The 17,777-nt window shown below is 37.4% G+C and overlaps 1 protein-coding gene across 2 annotated transcripts; it reads right to left on the bottom strand.

Annotated features, from left to right (window-relative positions):
* Positions 1 to 41: 41 nt before the first annotated feature.
* On the bottom strand, positions 42 to 13,177 carry LOC311084757 (uncharacterized protein). 2 transcript variants are annotated; one of them, XM_084117019.1, is made up of 5 exons: positions 12,935 to 13,177; positions 10,682 to 11,017; positions 6,319 to 6,630; positions 5,745 to 5,850; positions 42 to 1,695 (listed from the first exon to the last, which is right to left on the bottom strand). In XM_084117019.1, exons 1-4 carry the CDS (start codon positions 13,056 to 13,058, stop codon positions 5,765 to 5,767), a joined length of 858 nt encoding a protein of 285 aa, XP_083973145.1. In that variant the 5' UTR covers positions 13,059 to 13,177; the 3' UTR covers positions 42 to 1,695; positions 5,745 to 5,764. The 2 variants fall into 2 exon arrangements, with proteins under 2 accessions (XP_083973145.1, XP_083973144.1); XM_084117018.1 differs by lacking the exon at positions 42 to 1,695 and having other exon boundaries at positions 3,285 to 5,850.
* Between the last annotated feature and the right edge of the window lie 4,600 nt (positions 13,178 to 17,777).

Raw genomic sequence — 17,777 nt, 5'->3', positions numbered from 1 at the left:
ATGCACCCATTTTTTTTTTTTTTTTTTTTTTTTTTGCTTGATGGTTTCCCCTCGGATCAGTTTAGTAAATCCCACTTTTTTGGATTATTGTCATTTACTCGCCCTCAAATTGTTCCAAACCTGTATGAGTTTCTTTCTTCTATTGAACACAAAATAAAAAAATTTAATATGTTAATAAAATATGTTATTTAGACAGTTGACTATAGCCATTGACTTCCACAGTATTGTTTTCCCAATTATGGAAATCAATGGTTACCATCAACTGTCTGGTTACCCACATTTTTCAAAATAACTTCTTTTATGTTCAACAGAAGAAACAAACTCATATGGGATTGGAACAACTTGAGGGCGGGTAAATGAGAAAAATAAAAATTTTAAGATGAACTATCCCTTAAATACAAACTTGGAATATGTTTAGGGACCAGATATGATTAATAAAGACCTGGAGTCAGAAGTGCAGTCAATTTAAGACAAGAGTCAGAATTATAATAAATTAAAGAAAAGCTTTAACTGAAGATAGTTTGCAGTTTCAGCAGGCAGAAGTCAGTGATCTTTCAAAGATCACAGCAGTTATACCCTTTACCAAGGTCTAAGATACGTCCTTGTTTCAGGTTCAATGATTCTGATTGGCTAAGTAATAGATAAATATAGTAAATTTCCACACATGGACTGATAGGCAGTAGCACATCTCCATAGTCTGTACGGCTGCCATCAGGACCCTGAGTTTGGTGCGATTGTTCCTCCGAGGTCACAGAGGTGTGTCTAGGCGCCGACATGTCAAATAAAACAAGTCAGTCAATCATTATGCCAGTGGTTCCTTAACCTGTAACTAAGAATACTAACACAGATACACACACAGCTCCTTCAAGGTTGGATTTGGTCAGGCTATAAAAACAAGAGAATAAAACATCAAGATAACATGTTCTTTCCCTCAATGAGAGGACAATTTAATATAGAATAGTAAAGTAAATGCTTTAACTAAGAAATGGTCACTTAGGTTCCAATGACCCCTGTGACCTAGTCGTCATGGTGAGCTAGAAGAACAGATTTATGTTTTAACACATGTTGAAGACCTTTCTCAAACAAAATGAGTCCATATTTCATTTTTGGAAGCTGGGCTAAATGAGCAAGCACTAAATGACGGTCGGAAAAACGCAGTTTTAAAACACATTTTTGAGACTGTCTTTGGTTCACTGCAGTTTTAAGGAGAAAATACTCAGCAATGGTGTTGACTTATGAATTCTCAAATGGTTTGTCTTTATGAATTAAAATCACCACATAGACATAACATTTACAATAATCCAATTTTACTCATTGAGGTAAAAACCTTTAAGATCAATAATACTAACATGTGACAAAATCAATAAACTCAGCATAACAATAATAAAAGTATGTATGCATTAAAAGCACCACAAAGACATGTAAACAATGTAGACAATTATCCAGTTTCACCCATTGGGTTGTAAAACTTTTAAGATCAATAATAATAAGACTCAATCAATCTCAGCATAACTAATAAAAAGAATGTGTCTCTGTACATAACATCCTCATCTTCCTCACATGAAATGTCATAAATGACAAAACTTGGCAGCGAAACAAACTGATCAACACTTAAATACTGCAAATGTTTTATTCACAAACATGTTTGACAAATGTTCCAAATGTTTGTGTGGAAATTATTCTGTAGCATTTCTCCTGAAAAACATCACACAAAGTATTTTCACTCATTCAGTGGGGATCGGTTTGAAAACGTTTACGTTTTTTTAAATTAGTCTGGAGGTGAAATTTGACTGGTATTAAAACCTATTAGTGAAATCTTAGTATCATAACAATATTTCTCTGAGTGTTGTGAGTCTAAACAATAGACTAATAATTGTGCATTTCATTCAGTGTTTGCAGAATATATAGTAGATTATTTTTCTAAATAATACAGTTTTTTACAATTGTTTACACACTAAAATAAAAATTTCCACACAATTTTCAAAATTCTACTCCAAGGAGCAAAACACCTCCACAGATTTGCACAACATTACACACAATGTCTGCTTCACCCTTTTTGCAAAACATTACACACAGTGATTTGTAAAACTCTACACACATTTTCACACCTTAGACACAGTTAAGGATTGTGAGGTTACTTCCTTGTCATTACAAAGCCCCGGATTGCCAATGACAACACTAATGAACGAATTGGATAAACACAACCACCAGGTGTGGAAGCACACATGTGCTAATTTGAAAACGCAGCATTCAGGTGTGCTATAAAAGGCAGCAGGTGAGTTAACCTGTCTTCAACAAAAATGGAAGGAGCTAGAAGAAAAAGAAGAAGAGTGAGAATGAGAGGGGGAGCTCAAAGAGGAGATGAAGGAGGTAGAGGAAGAGGAGAAGAAGGAGATAGAGGAAGAGGCCCAGGTAGAGGAAGAGGAGAAAGAGGTAGAGGAAGAGGAGAAGAAGGAGATAGAGGAAGAGGAGAAGAAAGAGATAGAGGAAGAGGCCCAGGTAGAGGAAGAGGAGAAAGAGGTAGAGGAAGAGGCCCAGGTAGAGGAAGAGGAGAAGGAGGTAGAGGAAGAGGAGAAGGAGGTAGAGGAAGAGGCCCAGGTAGAGGAAGAGGAGAAGGAGATGGAGGAAGAGGCCTAGGTAGAGGAAGAGGAGAAGGAGATGGAGGAAGAGGCCTAGGTAGAGGAAGAGGAGAAGGAGATGGAGGAAGAGGCCTAGGTAGAGGAAGAGGAGAAGGAGATAGAGGAAGAGGCCTAGGTAGAGGAAGAGGAGAAGGAGGTAGAGGAAGAGGCCCAGGTAGAGGAAGAGGAGAAGGAGGTAGAGGAAGAGGCCCAGGTAGAGGAAGAGGAGAAGGAGGTAGAAGAAGAGGCCTAGGTAGAGGAAGAGGTAGGGAAGGACTTATGCCATTGAAGACATAGCCTGTGATGTGGATGAAATCTTATGGCCTGATCCAGCCAGACGGAGAGATGATGAATAGTTACAGTATTCTTGTTGCTTTTACAGTAGTTTTTCTTCAGAGTCAAAGTGTATGTACTTCATGCAGTAATTTTTATTTGTCTACAGATTTTATTTGTTTCATTGATTTCATTGTTGATTGATTACTGTAACTGATTATGGTAAGAAATACTGTGTAAGTATTGAAATAAATACTTGAAATATTCAGTCTGCAGCATCAGTGTTGTGCAGTGCTTTGTAAGTTTATAGTAGGCCTATTTGTGTACATTCTCCCTATATCTCAAACTAATCATGAAGAATGTTGTGGGTATGTCACTATTTTTTATTTTTTTGTCATCTAAATTATCCCTTACATAACAATGTCTGGCCAAAAATCTAGCACATGCTATTTCCTAAAATTAGTTTTTTTACAAATGTGTTTTATATTTATCACAGCTGTGTGTAACTGGCTGCAATAGTGTCTGATCATTGAGGACTGTGTTGGTTAAATGAAAACTAATAGCATTTTCACAAATATGTGTATATGTTTTGACTGAAGTGTGTATGTTTTGACTGAAGTGTTTCATTTTGCAAACAATCTAGGAATTATGCAAATTGAGTGTGGTGTTTGGATAATTGTGATTCTGTTTTGAAAAAAAGAACCTGGTTTTCAAAATTGCGTGTAAACAATTGAAAAAAACTGTAAAACATATTGTGTAAGAGCCATTGAATGTTTTTTTTGAATGTAATTCCACTGTTGGACACTGGGTGGAGTGCAGGTGAGTAATGGGAAGCACATTTTTAAGCGTGTCAGGACATGTGAGGGTGGAAGCAAACTTGTGGGATTTACTATGTGTTTTTGCATCAGAACTGTGAGTTTAATATGACATCTATCTACAAGCATTGTGATTAATAAAGTTGATAAACGCAGCACTGGACTGGAAGTGTGTCTTTTGATTTCACACATCAGAAACAACCCCACAACACCTCTAATGACAAAATAGTTTTCTTAATGAATCTTCATAAACTGAATCACAGTTTCATCTTATGTACTACAATAATATAAAATGTTTCCATGCAATTGTCTGAAGCAGTGAAATTTACATTGCAACATTTATCTTTCCTAAACAGCCTGCACATCTAATAGTGTATTAGTGAGCATTAAAGGGCCTATATGCAACTTTTTCCCCAAAATAAACGTAACAATAGCCTTTTTATTTGACCATGTATGACTCAAACATCTCCTGATGAGCATACTGACACCTTGTCAGCTCACAGTGGGTGCACCTATAAGCCTGTATCCTATTTTTCCTATTTTCTGTCGGGTCGGATTTTTCGCGCGCTGTCTGCGGATGTGACGTCAAGCGCGTTCATGTTAAACGTTTCAGATCACTCTGCCACCACCGCTAGTCAGCAAACAAACTTAGTTTCTCAAACAATATATGTATTTGACTGTTCTTACCTCTGTAAACATAATGTAGACTTCTTTGCAGCGGATGACTTGTGAAGTGTGCACGTACGAGAGCGAGCAGAAAGGAAGAGCAGTTCCGTTTTTTGGCCACAGGTGTCAGTCGCGAGTTTAAATTTCAGAAAAAAGCATATAGCCCCTTTAATAAGACATTTTTAATGTCCATCTATGGGCTTGGTAAATGTGTGGGTTTTTTTCAGATCTTTTGATCTAATGAACAAAATACTGAGATCACCTGAAATTCACCCAATGATCTATATGGTTAAATGTGAACAATTATCATACAACACTATACATGTCTGGTATCATTTCAAATGTCTCAATGCGACTGGTACAAAGATATCGTCTCCACAGAAGTAAACCAAAAGACAATGAAGTTTTAAGAGTTTAAAGATAACTTGCTTACAGAGGAGGATGGATCTCATGCAAATTGCATCCTGCCCTCAAAAGGTGTAAACTCTGAATGCAAATTGTTAGCAAATGTTTCCATGTGAAAAAAGTTTCTGTCTCTGTCTGAGTACTTGAGTAAATGTCACAAGAGGCTCGGGGTGATTTGTAGATGAAATCAGCCCATGATGCTGAATGTCCTCAAGACACTCAGCACCATGTATTTTCCTTATGTCAGGTAGCTTATACATATTTTCTCTTTATCTCTGAGCATTTGATGTTATTGTGTAGATTAAGCGGATTCGTATGTTACCGCAAGACTGCGTCAGATTAGTGACGGACTAGATTTTAGAGTTCCGGCTAATATTTGGCACTAATTAAAGTGTACTTGGTTTTGTAAAGACAAAAAGTGAATTTTCGTTTAGGACAGCAAACTGCTGCTGAGTCTTACCTCTGTTTAATGTAATGTTACTTTAGTTAAGTGTACGTGGGAAACCATGGCATGACCAAACCAAAGCTACTATCAGAGAAGTAATATTGGTCGGCTTTTATCAGTAGTATTGGTCATAACCTCTGTCTAAAGAAAACGTTACTTTAATTCAGGTGTATACAGACCAAGGGGACTATACAGATATGGAAAAGTGTGTGAAAAAGTGTGTTTTATGATCGGTCACAATTGTGAACGGTGGGATACTGTGTTGTATCAACCATTGGACAGACTGATCTATTTGACCTGTGCAGTGTGTTTCTGTGTGTGTTTCTGTGTGTTTGTTTGTGTGTGTTGTATCAACCATTGGACAGACTGAATATAGGTCTATTTGACCTGTGCAGTGTGTGTGTGTTTGTGTGTGTGTTTGTGTTTGTGTGTGTGTGTGTGTGTGTGTGTGTGTCTGTGTGTAAAATTAGGAAGAAAGTTAGGTAGCAGCAGAAAGCTGTATGTATTGCAGTGTGTACTCACTTTCTCTTATATTACTTATATTAAATCACAATAACAGCAGCAGCAGCAAAAAGCAGAACAACAGCAGCACTTATTCCTGCTACAGCTCCTGAAGATTGATTTGGATCTGGAACAGATGAAGACAGACATTATTACTAGAGAGTGACTGATAATATTAACAATCTTTGCCTGATATTTACACCTTTGTACTTTGGTCGTCAATTGTATGACATTGATTTAACTATTAAATGGCAGCATCTTTTAATAATAATAAAAAAAAATAACAGCAGCTAAAACAGCATCACAACACTGTGTGCTCAAAAGGAAACAACAATGTTCACAGAAAAACTAATTCTATGCATTTTTCATGTTAATAACTTAAGACTTGTTAACAGCATTTATTCGTTTTAATTTGTTTGTTGTAACATTGTGTGTAACTTGATGTGCATGTGAAGGTGATAGAGATGATCTAAACTATAGTTTAATACTGAGTAAAAATGTCATTTTTTCTAATAGCCCACAATGAAAGCATTTATTGGACCAATGAAAAATAACTATATTTTAAAAGTGCTCAAGGGAACCAAGTTATACTCACTAACAGTAACACCATAGCGCTTCACAGTGATAGTGCTGTTGATCAGTAGTTTATAGAGTCCAGAGTCTGTGGTTCTGGTGTCATGGATGGTCAGAGATCCAGTATCATAGTCCAGCTCCAGTCTGTCTCTGAATCTCTCATTACACTGTTCATCTTCGCAGATCTTACCCTGATATCCAGTGATTTCAGCGATGAGAATCTCATTAAAATGCCACGTCATCAAATCGTTAAGGTATTTTATTACACCAGGATCTAAAGTAACAGATTCTCCCGCCTTCACTGACTTTTTATCTTGTTCTGTACCATTAACAACTGAAACACAAACCAACAGATGATTGAAGGATCTTTTTGAAAAAATAAATAAATAAATAAAAATAATAATAACAATGTGAAAGTACTGTGGATGAGAACAATTTCTCATGCTCTTTGAAAAGCAACATTTATTTGTTTTGGCCACATTTAATTTTTTTTTTTTTTTTTTACATGAAATCCTTTTAACAGTAAATGTGTTTTCAAAGATATTAAGAATTTGCTGCATTAAAATACAATTAGGCCCTGTTTACACATGGTATTAAGATGCATTTTGGTCGATTGGTTCACAAGTTGATGAATACAGGTGTAAACGTTAGATGAAAATGCATTCCACCGGATTGCTTTGGTAGTGTAAAAATGCTCATGTGGTCGAATGTGTTCAAACAGCCATAAAAGACCGTCTTTTCTCCGCCCACTGACCTAATGCCTTAAACGTACAGTATGGAATTTTTTGTCCACTAGGAGTCGCTAACGTCTTACAATAACAAAGGCGTAGTTTGATGACGCAACACATGCTACGAATTATGGATATTGTCGTCAACGTCAAGCCGACGATCTAATAATGTTTATGGATGACTGAATACATCGATGCTTTTATCATGACTGTGAATGAAGCAGTTCGGGATTGCTAAGAGACAGCTATCAGCTCCACACGCAACGCGAGTCCTGCGGATATAATATGGACATTTCATTCTACCGATCACGCAAGTGCAGAATTACAACTCACAGGTCAGTTTATTAGACAAATTAAACTTGTGAGGTAACGCAGCGCTGTTTCACTTGGTCTAACATTACATTTAGCACACTAAACTGCATTTCAATTCAATGTGTTGAAATGTAACGTTATGTGTTAGTTTGTTGTTCATCTGTATGAGACTAGCAGTAAGCTAAGTTACATCAACATTAGAATAACATACAGATCATATTATAACATTTTATCATTGTTGAACTATATAACATTGATTAGTTTTATGTAAATGTGCTCACCTGCTTAATAAAGTAGCCTACATGTAGGAGCGGTCAAAGTCTCGGACATGGAGCTCTCGTTTATATACTGTTTATGGGAGCTCTCGGCATCTCGAAAACACAGCGCTGATATTGATTCTCGTTTCAGTTCTACTTTTTTATCTAAAGTCTGCTTGCCATGGTCCATAATGTTTGAACGAAACAACAACAGCGTGCAGATAGACATTGCGAACTACAGTGGTCCACGTCTGTCGTCTTGGTTACTATCAGACGGCTCTGGTTCATAGCTCTGGTTACCATGGCAGTACGAGCGGAAACTAGAGACAACGCGGATATGACGCCATTGACGGCGACAAAGCGGAAATAAAGAAACGCGCCGTGTCTAAAAATTAAATTAAAATTTCTCCTGGTTTGAAAGTTGTTGGAAACAGTTGGGATAATGTAAGTACACAACTAAAAAAATATATAACATAGATATAGTGATTTTTGCTATTTTTAAAGCAAAAAAGTTACATATTGTGCCTTTAACATTCTGGGAAGAGCGCTAGCCAAACCGGATTTAAACTTTTACCTAACAAACCAAGCACAATATTCTCTCATCATTCCTGATTTCTAACACACACTCACAGTGTTAGACTGGACCTGTGTCTGTCAGAGCAGAAACTAAAGTTGATGATGTGTTTTTCAGTCGTGTCTGGGCACGTTCATATGTAAACTGCTTGAGCTTATTTTGTCCATTAGATCGAATGATCTGAAAAAAACTATAGACACATTTACCTGCACATAGAAATCAGGACAGAAGTGGTTGAAAGTTTACAAAAGAGACTTATTAAAACACCAGGGGTCTCATTTATAAAACGTGCATATAGGATCCTTACTAAAAGAGTACGTGTGCCCGAAAGCCAAAAATATTCAGACTTATAAAACCGTGCGTACGCCAGAACCAGCGCTAAATTCCCTTTATAAATCCCAGTCAGCGGAAGATAGTGCACACATGCTCTCCACCTCGAAATAACTATGGAGCTTCCATCCATCCATCTTCTTCCGCTTATCTGGGGCCGGGTTGGGGGGCAGAAGTCTAAGCAGAGATGCCCAGACTTCCTCTCCCTAGACACTTCCTCTAGCTCTTCCGGGTGGACACCGAGGCGTTCCCAGACCAGCTGGGAGACATAGTCCCTCCAGCGCCTCTTAGTCCCTTCCAGGGAAGGCGTCCAGGAGGCATCCGGAACAGATGCCCAGGCCACCTCAGCTGACCCCTCTCGATGTGGAGGAGCAGCGGCTCTACTCTCCTCCTGAGTGACCGAGCTTCTCACCCTATCTCTAAGGGATCGCCCAGCCACCCTGCAGAGAAAGCTCATTTCGGTCGCCTGCATCCAGGATTTTGTCCTTTCGGTCATGACCCACAGCTCATGACCATAGGTGAGAGTAGGAACGTAAATTGACCGGTAAATCGAGAGCTTCGCCTTGTGTAACAGAGTTAGAATTTGTATCTAGTCTCATTGTGAATCCTCCTGAATTCGGCAGCAGTTATTCGTTTTATGTTAAAATAGTGCCCTCATGTGGCTTGTTTGGGAGCTGCAGACAAAAATGTGTGGTTTGACGGAATATAGCGTAACACAGCAGTTGCTACGGGGAATGAGTGCTGTTGATGTGTAATTTCTGCAGCGAAACACCACTGAAATGATGTTTTATTTCAATTTTCAGTAAATACAAATCAACAGAGATGATGTGTCCTTGCATTTATTGGGGAATTGAGCCCACTGATTCAGAGTGCACGAAGGACGTGTGAATGAATTGGTGAAATCACAATGCAGAATACGGGAGCGAGACCAGATCCAGTTACAAAAGCGACGAGCTCCGTTACACTTGCAGCTCAGCTCTTTCTTCACCTCGACAGACCGGTATATCGACCGCATTACTGCACCGATCCGTCTGTCAATCTCCCGTTCCATCCTTCCCTCACTCGTAAACAAGACCCCAAGATACTTGTACTCCTCCACTTGAGGCAGGAACTCTCCACCAACCTGAAGTGGGCAAGCCACCCTCTTCCGACTGAGAACTATGAGCACTATGGAGCTTACGACGCCTAGTTTTACTATGCATCCTCATCTGCATATCATTTTCATATGCATATTCATCCACGTGATACCATGTTTAATGGATGTGCCCTCACATTCAATTGCTAAAAATCATTTAGTTGCCTATCCTTGCCTTGTTTTTGAATAAATAAATCAAATAATATAAAATACCTTTCAGAGAACTTTTTCTTTTCCACCGGTCAAACAGTATTTTTAATTGATTTATATCAATTATATCAATTATATTAGATAGGCCTTATTGCGCATTCACAAGTTCCTTTGCCCATATAATTTTTAAGCTAATAAGGTTAAGCATATTTGGCTTGCTGTCCGCAGTGGAGGGGCTCGAGGAAGCAGCTTCAACTCAAGCTTATAGATAAACCCCCCAGTGGGACTACTAATGCCCGGATGATGAGTATGGTAGCAAGATGCCTAAATGATGTTGGTGGAGTTGGGGAGGTGGAGGGACACCAGAACAGCTGATGCCAGAGCAAGGTGAGCGGCTGCTTATGTGCTCCTGCAGTTAATTGAAAGATTAGATGGTTTCACTCCTCCCGAAATTACGTTGTGAACTTGTGAAAGTTACTTAGTTCACCTTTAAATTTTCTGTCTAAAAGTGATCAAAAAGACATTTAACTCCAGCTCACCATCGGTGTCGCCAAACTGCTCAGTCTCCAAAATGTTCGTACGCATGGGTCAGAGTTTGCGTGCATGTGCGCAAATTTTCCCGTCAAGTTTGTTTTTAAAAAACACAACCTCTTTCAGTGCCTGTTTTGTGTGTAGGCCTACGCAACGGTTATAAACGAGGTAGGTGTAAACGGGAATGTGTCTCTCTCGTCTTCTTGCGATCCGATCGACCAAAACACATCTTAATACCAGGTGTAAACAGGGCATGAGACAAAAGAACGCCTCTGAATGTTACTGAAAAAAAATACATTAATGTATTTACATTAATGCTGTTATTTAAACACTTTAACTTGCTTTTAAACATTCATTAATTGACTCACCATAAACGATAACATTGAAGATCTTTTCACTGCTGCTGCTGCTGCTGATGAGTTTTAGATGATAAACTCCAGAGTGTGTGTTTGTGATGTTCATGATGGTCAGAGATCCAGTCTGATGATCCAGCTTCAGTCTGTCTCTGAATCTCTCAGTGCCTTCATTACACTGAACATCTGTGCAAACATCACTGAGATCTCCACTGATTTGAGCTATACGAGTGTCATTAAAATACCATTTAATGTTTTCTCGTTGGTTTGTTTGAACACTAGTGTTTAGAGTGACTGAATCTCCCTCCTTCACTGACACTGACACTCCAACAATATCAACATTGAAAAACCCTGGAAAAGAAAAGAACAGTTAATTATGAGCCAAACAAAACTAAACAACAGGAAAGTGCTGTGGAATGTGTTTTTTTTCTACAGATCATTAAGATTGTGAGTAGAGAACAATGTCTGGATTCATAAATGTAACGCAAACAAACAGCAGAAGAACATTATTGATTTACAGATTCACTCATCAGACAAACATACATGAGTCTCATCATGGATGATGCTGAACATCCTAATGAACATCATACAAGAGACACACACACACACACACACACACACACACACACACACACACACACACACACACACACACACACACAAAGAAAATTGTGCTTTTAATCACAAAACATTGTTTTTTTTTATTTTTGGTAGGGTACAACAGGCTAAAGGCTCCACAGGTTAAAAGGCGCCTTCCTCTAAACCACTAGATGGCACAAAAACTTGTCGCAGGACTTTTATTACACGTGGAAATTTGGCCGATCCTTGAAGCGATCGCAAGCAGCAGCGCAAAGTTGGTTATATGCTAATTTGATCTAATATTTTATTTTTCTGTAGCAAATGAGAATCGCTAAAATTGTTTAATATATTTTGAGACAAAGGTCTTATTGTTCAAGCTAATTAAAGCATCAGTTTATTAATAACGTTATTAAGAACATTATTTTAGTTGCAGTAATTGTATCAATACTTTGTGTATTTTGCCTCATGCTACTTTTACAAGGCCCACATTGTCATCTCATACATTTACTAAATTTTTAAACAAAATAAACCACTTTTATGATTTATTTTCACACAAAATGTGTTGCTCCAGAAATGTTCAATACAAACATGTATGTTTTTCGTCAATCATACACAATGGGAGTAAGTAAGTGTAAAAGCACATTTTTTCTTAATGTGTCTTTGGCACCATTCGTTGTAAGTTATACCCTGCTATTTTGAAAACACGTGGTGTAGTCTAAATATATCGAGTATTTATATATGTATAGATGTTTTGAACGATTCAGGCCAATTTGATGAACTGGTTCGACCGGTTCACTTAAAGGGTTAGTTCACCCAAAAATGAAAATTCTGTCATCATTTACTCCCCCTCAAGTTGTTCCAAACCTGTATGAGTTTCTTTGTTCTGCTGAACACAAAGGAAGATATTTGGAAGAATGTTTGTAATCAACAGATCTCGGTCACCATTGACTTCCATAGTAGGAAAAAAATATACTATGGTAGTCAATGGTGACCGAGATCTGTTGATTACAAACATTTTTCCAAATATCTTCCTTTGTGTTCAGCAGAACAAAGAAACTCATACAGGTTTGGAACAACTTGAGGGGGAGTAAATGATGACAGAATTTTCATTTTTGGGTGAACTATCCCTTTAAAAGAACCGCGGTTCAAAAAAACGATTCGTTCATGAAAGCTACCAGCAACACATATTTTTTATTTGGCAGAAGCTGTTATCCAAAGCGACTGACATCACAATCAAGGTACATGATCAGTTCATATAACGTATAAGATATCAACATTTACTCACAGTATGATGCCATGATACTTTTAGATAAAGTTTTCAACATTTCAAGGTGATGATACACAGGGCAGCTTTTTGATTTTTGTTGCCTTGATGTTGCTCGATGTTGCACTTTCCCATTGAGAATGAGCAACACTTCTATCTGGATAAATTAGTTCGGTCTTGGACCCTGTGTATCACCTGGTTGCCTGTTGACGTCAACATTGACCATCAACATTGCTCAAAAAGTTCTGTATCATCACCTCAGTTGATTGTAGAAATTGACACCAATGAAAATGAACATATTTCAAATAAACGGCTTAATGGCAAGGCAAAATATAAAACTGTAGCCAAGCTTTTAGAGCTGAATAAACTGGGTAACTTTTTAAAGTTTTTAAAGTTAACAGGCAGAGAGATTGTAAGTGTCTTACCATGGTTGGATAAAGACAATAACAACACCGTGAACAAAACTAATAGAACTAATAGAAAAATAAATAAAAATGCATATCCTTTTTTTAATGATGCAAATATGTTAAAAGGTCCCTCAATCGGCATGTTAACATCTTTTTTCCATTCCCCTTCTCCTTGTTCTCGTTATTGGCGGTTGGCAAAACAAGTTTTGGAGCATTACAAATGTAGGCCAGTGATGACACCAAAGCTCCGAGGCGTGTGTCAAAACAAAACGATTTTCAGTGAAGCTTATAGGCTTGTTTGAGATCCACCTTGCCTTGCCTGAAATATAGGCGAGAGTGGGCGGCTGCAGTGAGAGGAGGAGTTCTGTCATGACTCCTGTCAAAGTTAAGAATTGCTCTTCCTTGGTTCATGATTAGTTCATATCTTCACTAATCATGAGTTCATGTTGAAGGAACTATTAATTCAGGTATTAGTACATGATTGCCCTGTTATTGTAAAGTTTTAGCAAATCACGTGACCAATGACATCCGAAGCGTTAGGCTTGTTCAGCTTGTTTATCATGTTTAGACATGTTTTTATATCTATTTTTTTTTGTATAAATATGACAATAATCAAATAACCCATACAGAGATCACACTGTCAGAGAGTTTGGGAATATTCACACTTAATTTATACACATAAAACATGATATCACAGTTTTAAAATCCACCATTTTAAAAGAGAACAATACATCACGGTTGTTTAAACCAATGAGCATTAAGCTATGACATCAGCCAGTCGTTTCCCATCATGCTTTTGATCAGTGCAGTCGGTGGAGAGAAACTGCAGAATCCGACACGGCCGCCTCGCCATCACGAAAGTTTTTTGACATACGTCAGCATGACATCAGAGCAAGGCTGACCACACTAGGACACATTTCTAACCGGCATGCATCTCGCAGTGATCACCGGAGATCGGTTTTGCGCAGATTTTGCTCATCTCAAACAAGTCTATTTTCGGTTCCAGTGGGCGGAGGTTAATCTGAATATTCATAAGTTTCCTGGACATGCGCGTGGAACTGAGAATATTAGTTCACGCTCCTCCTTGTACCTCAGCAAGTTTAATTGATTCGATTTTTTTTTAAAGGTAAATAGTTTCAGTGTCGTGCAAACTTATGCATAAACTTTAATTGTTTATCATTTCACAACCATTTAAAATGTTTGTAGCCTATTAGTTTGCAAGTTTTGTGAATTCGTCCCTAACTGAATGATTGCAGTCATTCACTTTGTGTAGCCAAAAGGATAAAGCACAGAAAACTTGCAATGCTTAAAACTGTATTTTACTCATTGTTATCATTTGTTGAATGCAATAACTGAAAAAAATGCATAAATGTATCTGTAGACTAACAATTATTTATATATCCTGTTATTGTTCTTAAATTCTTATTCATTTTGTAAATATAAGCTAAATAACTTAAGACCATATGTTGCTTTAATACATTACAAGTAGCCTACAATTTAGAATAAACAAAATTGTATGGAAAAAGTGTAAAAAAAATACATTTGGTACATCTAGGCTACTGTAAATGAGTAAAACACACTGTAAACAAGTTGGCAAAACTCAAAAATGCAAGGCAATCAGTTGCCTGGTTTCCTCAGTTATTTTGTACTTATACATTTAATTGTTCTTAACTTGATATGTTTGAGTACACTTATTCATACATAAAACTTTCACGCAATCTCAATGTGAACACGGTTAATAGTATAAACTTAGCTAGATTTAACAAGCTGGTTTGCTAACATACTAATTTGTTAACAATAGTATGTTATACAGTAGCACTTGCTGTATGAGTGCGGCAATATCAAGGTTTTATCTGCTCTCAAATCAAGCCGCATGCACCACTTGTCACCATGATGGTAACTAAACCAACATTAACAGAAATTCTTCTAAATTAGCATAACAAAACATTAATCACTATACTAAATCTCCCACTTAACATTAATCTTGCACACAAAAAAAAACATTATATTACACTTAATTTTAGCATTTACTCTCCCTTTCGAGTGCCATTGGCAAAGCATGCTGGGAAATAGACATCCCAGCCGTTTCAGTTCAAATTAAATTCGTCTAAATTAAAAGAAATAATTTCATAAAACTCAAAACAATGAAACAGTTCAGTTTACTTAAAATATATCAGTTCTGTGAACTTGAAAGAAAAAGAAAGTGCTAAATGCTCATAAAAGTTAATTTGATTGAACTAATTAGTTTAATTTAAGTTTGTCCTACTCAAACCAATTAATTATTTTGAGCGTTAGGGTTTACAGTGCACATTCTTTTACGAAATAGAATCAGCAACCAATTTAAAAAAATGTTGAATGAGTGTTTGTTGAGCAACAAAATGGATCAAGCATTTGTTTGACACACGGTCAAAGAAAGAACAGATGACAAAGAGAAACAATGTGTAGGGTGCAAAATGTTTATTAGGCCACTGATATGGTTGTGGATGTTTCAGTCATTACCAGATATGATACAGCTTTAAAGCTTCACAAGGTAAGGTAACAGAAGAGCATATAGCAATAAATAAATTAAATTGTTTTTAAATTGTTTTTAAAGTTGGTTCATGTACTTTAGAATATTCGGTATGCTTTTCTATTGGAAATCAGTGTAGCTGTAGTCATTCAGGTGTTCTGGAAGTTTTGGTGTCACATTAAAAGTGGAACCTTAAACCTTGTGATCATATTAATTTGTAAATGTATATGAGTTTGTAAACAAATTTAAATATTTTTACTGGAAATAGGCTAGGCCTATGAAAAATCAATTAAATTTCAGCAAAATTTTTCAGCACTATGACTTTTACAACCGCAGACAGTTCACAACCAGAGAACATGGAGAATGTTGAATATTTTGACTCAGAACAGGGTTAAACACATCATGTGGATCATCACATCAGTAAATTGTCTTACAAAAAATATTGTGTCCACAGATACATCTATACAGGTTTATTTCAGTTGTTACGGGCATTGACATATTCAACAAACGATAACGTTTTTAAGTCCACTCCATCTCTACTCATAGCAGACTAACAGTTTGAGGGGAGTGGTTAAGCGTTTTCAACCTAAGCCGCTGCTTTATCCTAACATTAGGCTACACAAAGTGAATGTCTGCACAGTCAGGTACAAAATGTGCAAACTAATAAAAACATTATGAACTTTACGAAACGATAAACAATTGTTGTTTAAGATTGCACTGAATATTTACCTTTTTTTTAAAATAATCCATAAACCTGCTGTGCTGGGAACTAAATGATCAGTTCCGTACGCACATGCCGGGAAACTCATGAATATTAATGTAGCTCCGCCCACTGAATCAAAAGTTTTAGAAACCGAAAATCTTGTAACACCTGTTTAAGTCGAACAAGCCTTTCGTTTCACACACACCCATGGCGCCACACAGGGCGTGTCCTCGTCAGTTGTTAAGGTGTATTGTGTCGCACTGAACTGTTTGTTTAGGAGAGTTTATTGTTGCTATATAACATTTAACATTTCCCCAAGCACCAGTAATTCCAAATCTTAGGAATGTGTTTGTGTGTATGTACCTGCATTAATTAAGTTTTCTTTGTTTACAAACAGGAAGAATGTCCACATCCACAATACAAAATGTTTTCTTTAATGTTTTGAGTCACTAGGTGTATGCAATGGAACATATTGTTGTCATGTATTTCATACATTAAATTCATTACTTTATTCATCCATCCATTCATTAATTTTTGCTTCTAATATTAATGCGTTGGTCAGTTGTGAAACATTTTGCAAAACAGCTCTTCCCCTCACTTTCACCAGCAGAGGTCCTCGTCAAGCTCTGATTTGAAAAGCTTTGAGTAATTAACCTTTTTCCGATACAATTGTGTTGAAAGCTTCGCTGCTTCATAAAGCTTCACTTCACCATCAGTATGCAAAAGTAAAAGTACATTGAGTTTACCTTGCTACAAGAAGCTAAATTTGGAGCTACAAGAATTACCGCCTGGGTGGGTCCTAAAGGAGACCCACTACTTCCTTGGGGGACTCAAGCAGAGAGTGCTGCACAAGTCCCAAAAAGTGAAGCCAAAGCGTCTTGATCACACCCAGGTGCTGTTGGTCCCAGTAAACACCGCCCTCTCCTTGTAGGTTAGGCAAACTAATCAATCAAATTACACTTCATATAATTTTTTTTCCAAAGATGTTTCCTGTCTTTTTAGGTAGTTTATCACGCTGTTTAAGTGTTCGTTGTTTTTAAATGAGTTTGGCTAGTTATTTGATGCTACAAAAATGGGAGTGTGATAGCTATGTCATGATTGACAGCTGTGATTGACAGCTTCTCTGAGTGAAGTAGCCTAGTCACTGAGGCACAAATGGACTTTTTTGGGGATTTTCGGGAGGAGATTGGAACTTCAACTTTAATTTCAACATTTCCAAAACTGTTTATTTCACACTGACATTTGTACTGCAGTAAAATGTAGGCTTACTAACCGTTTCTTCGAGAGTGTAGGCGGGGTCTTGATGTCGCTGCTCCACAAATAGGCTTTTTCGACTTGATACAGCGCTGAGCAGACCGATCAAAGGATGACTTGAAGCAGTGCATGCCGGTTAGAAATTGTGTCCTACTTGAGACAGCACAGACGCCACGTGACTGTGACGTATGCCATCAAATGGCGCGAGAGCGATTAGAGAGCAGTTGTAGAATCCTTAAAGGGATAGTTCACTTTGAAATAAAACTTTGGTATGTTTTAGCTTACCTCAAGGGCATCCAAGATGTAGGTGTCTTTTTTTCCGCAGTAGTTTCAATTTAGATATTTTTAGGTCAAACCGTTCTTGTCTGTCAGTCATTTCATGCAGGTCTATGGTC

The sequence above is a fragment of the Abramis brama genome, assembly GCF_963993115.1.
Source record: "Abramis brama genome assembly, chromosome: 6".
Classification (NCBI taxonomy): Eukaryota; Metazoa; Chordata; class Actinopteri; order Cypriniformes; family Leuciscidae; genus Abramis; species Abramis brama.
The sequence above is the reverse complement of the archived record's forward strand: the minus strand, read 5'-3'. Positions and strand labels throughout refer to the sequence as shown.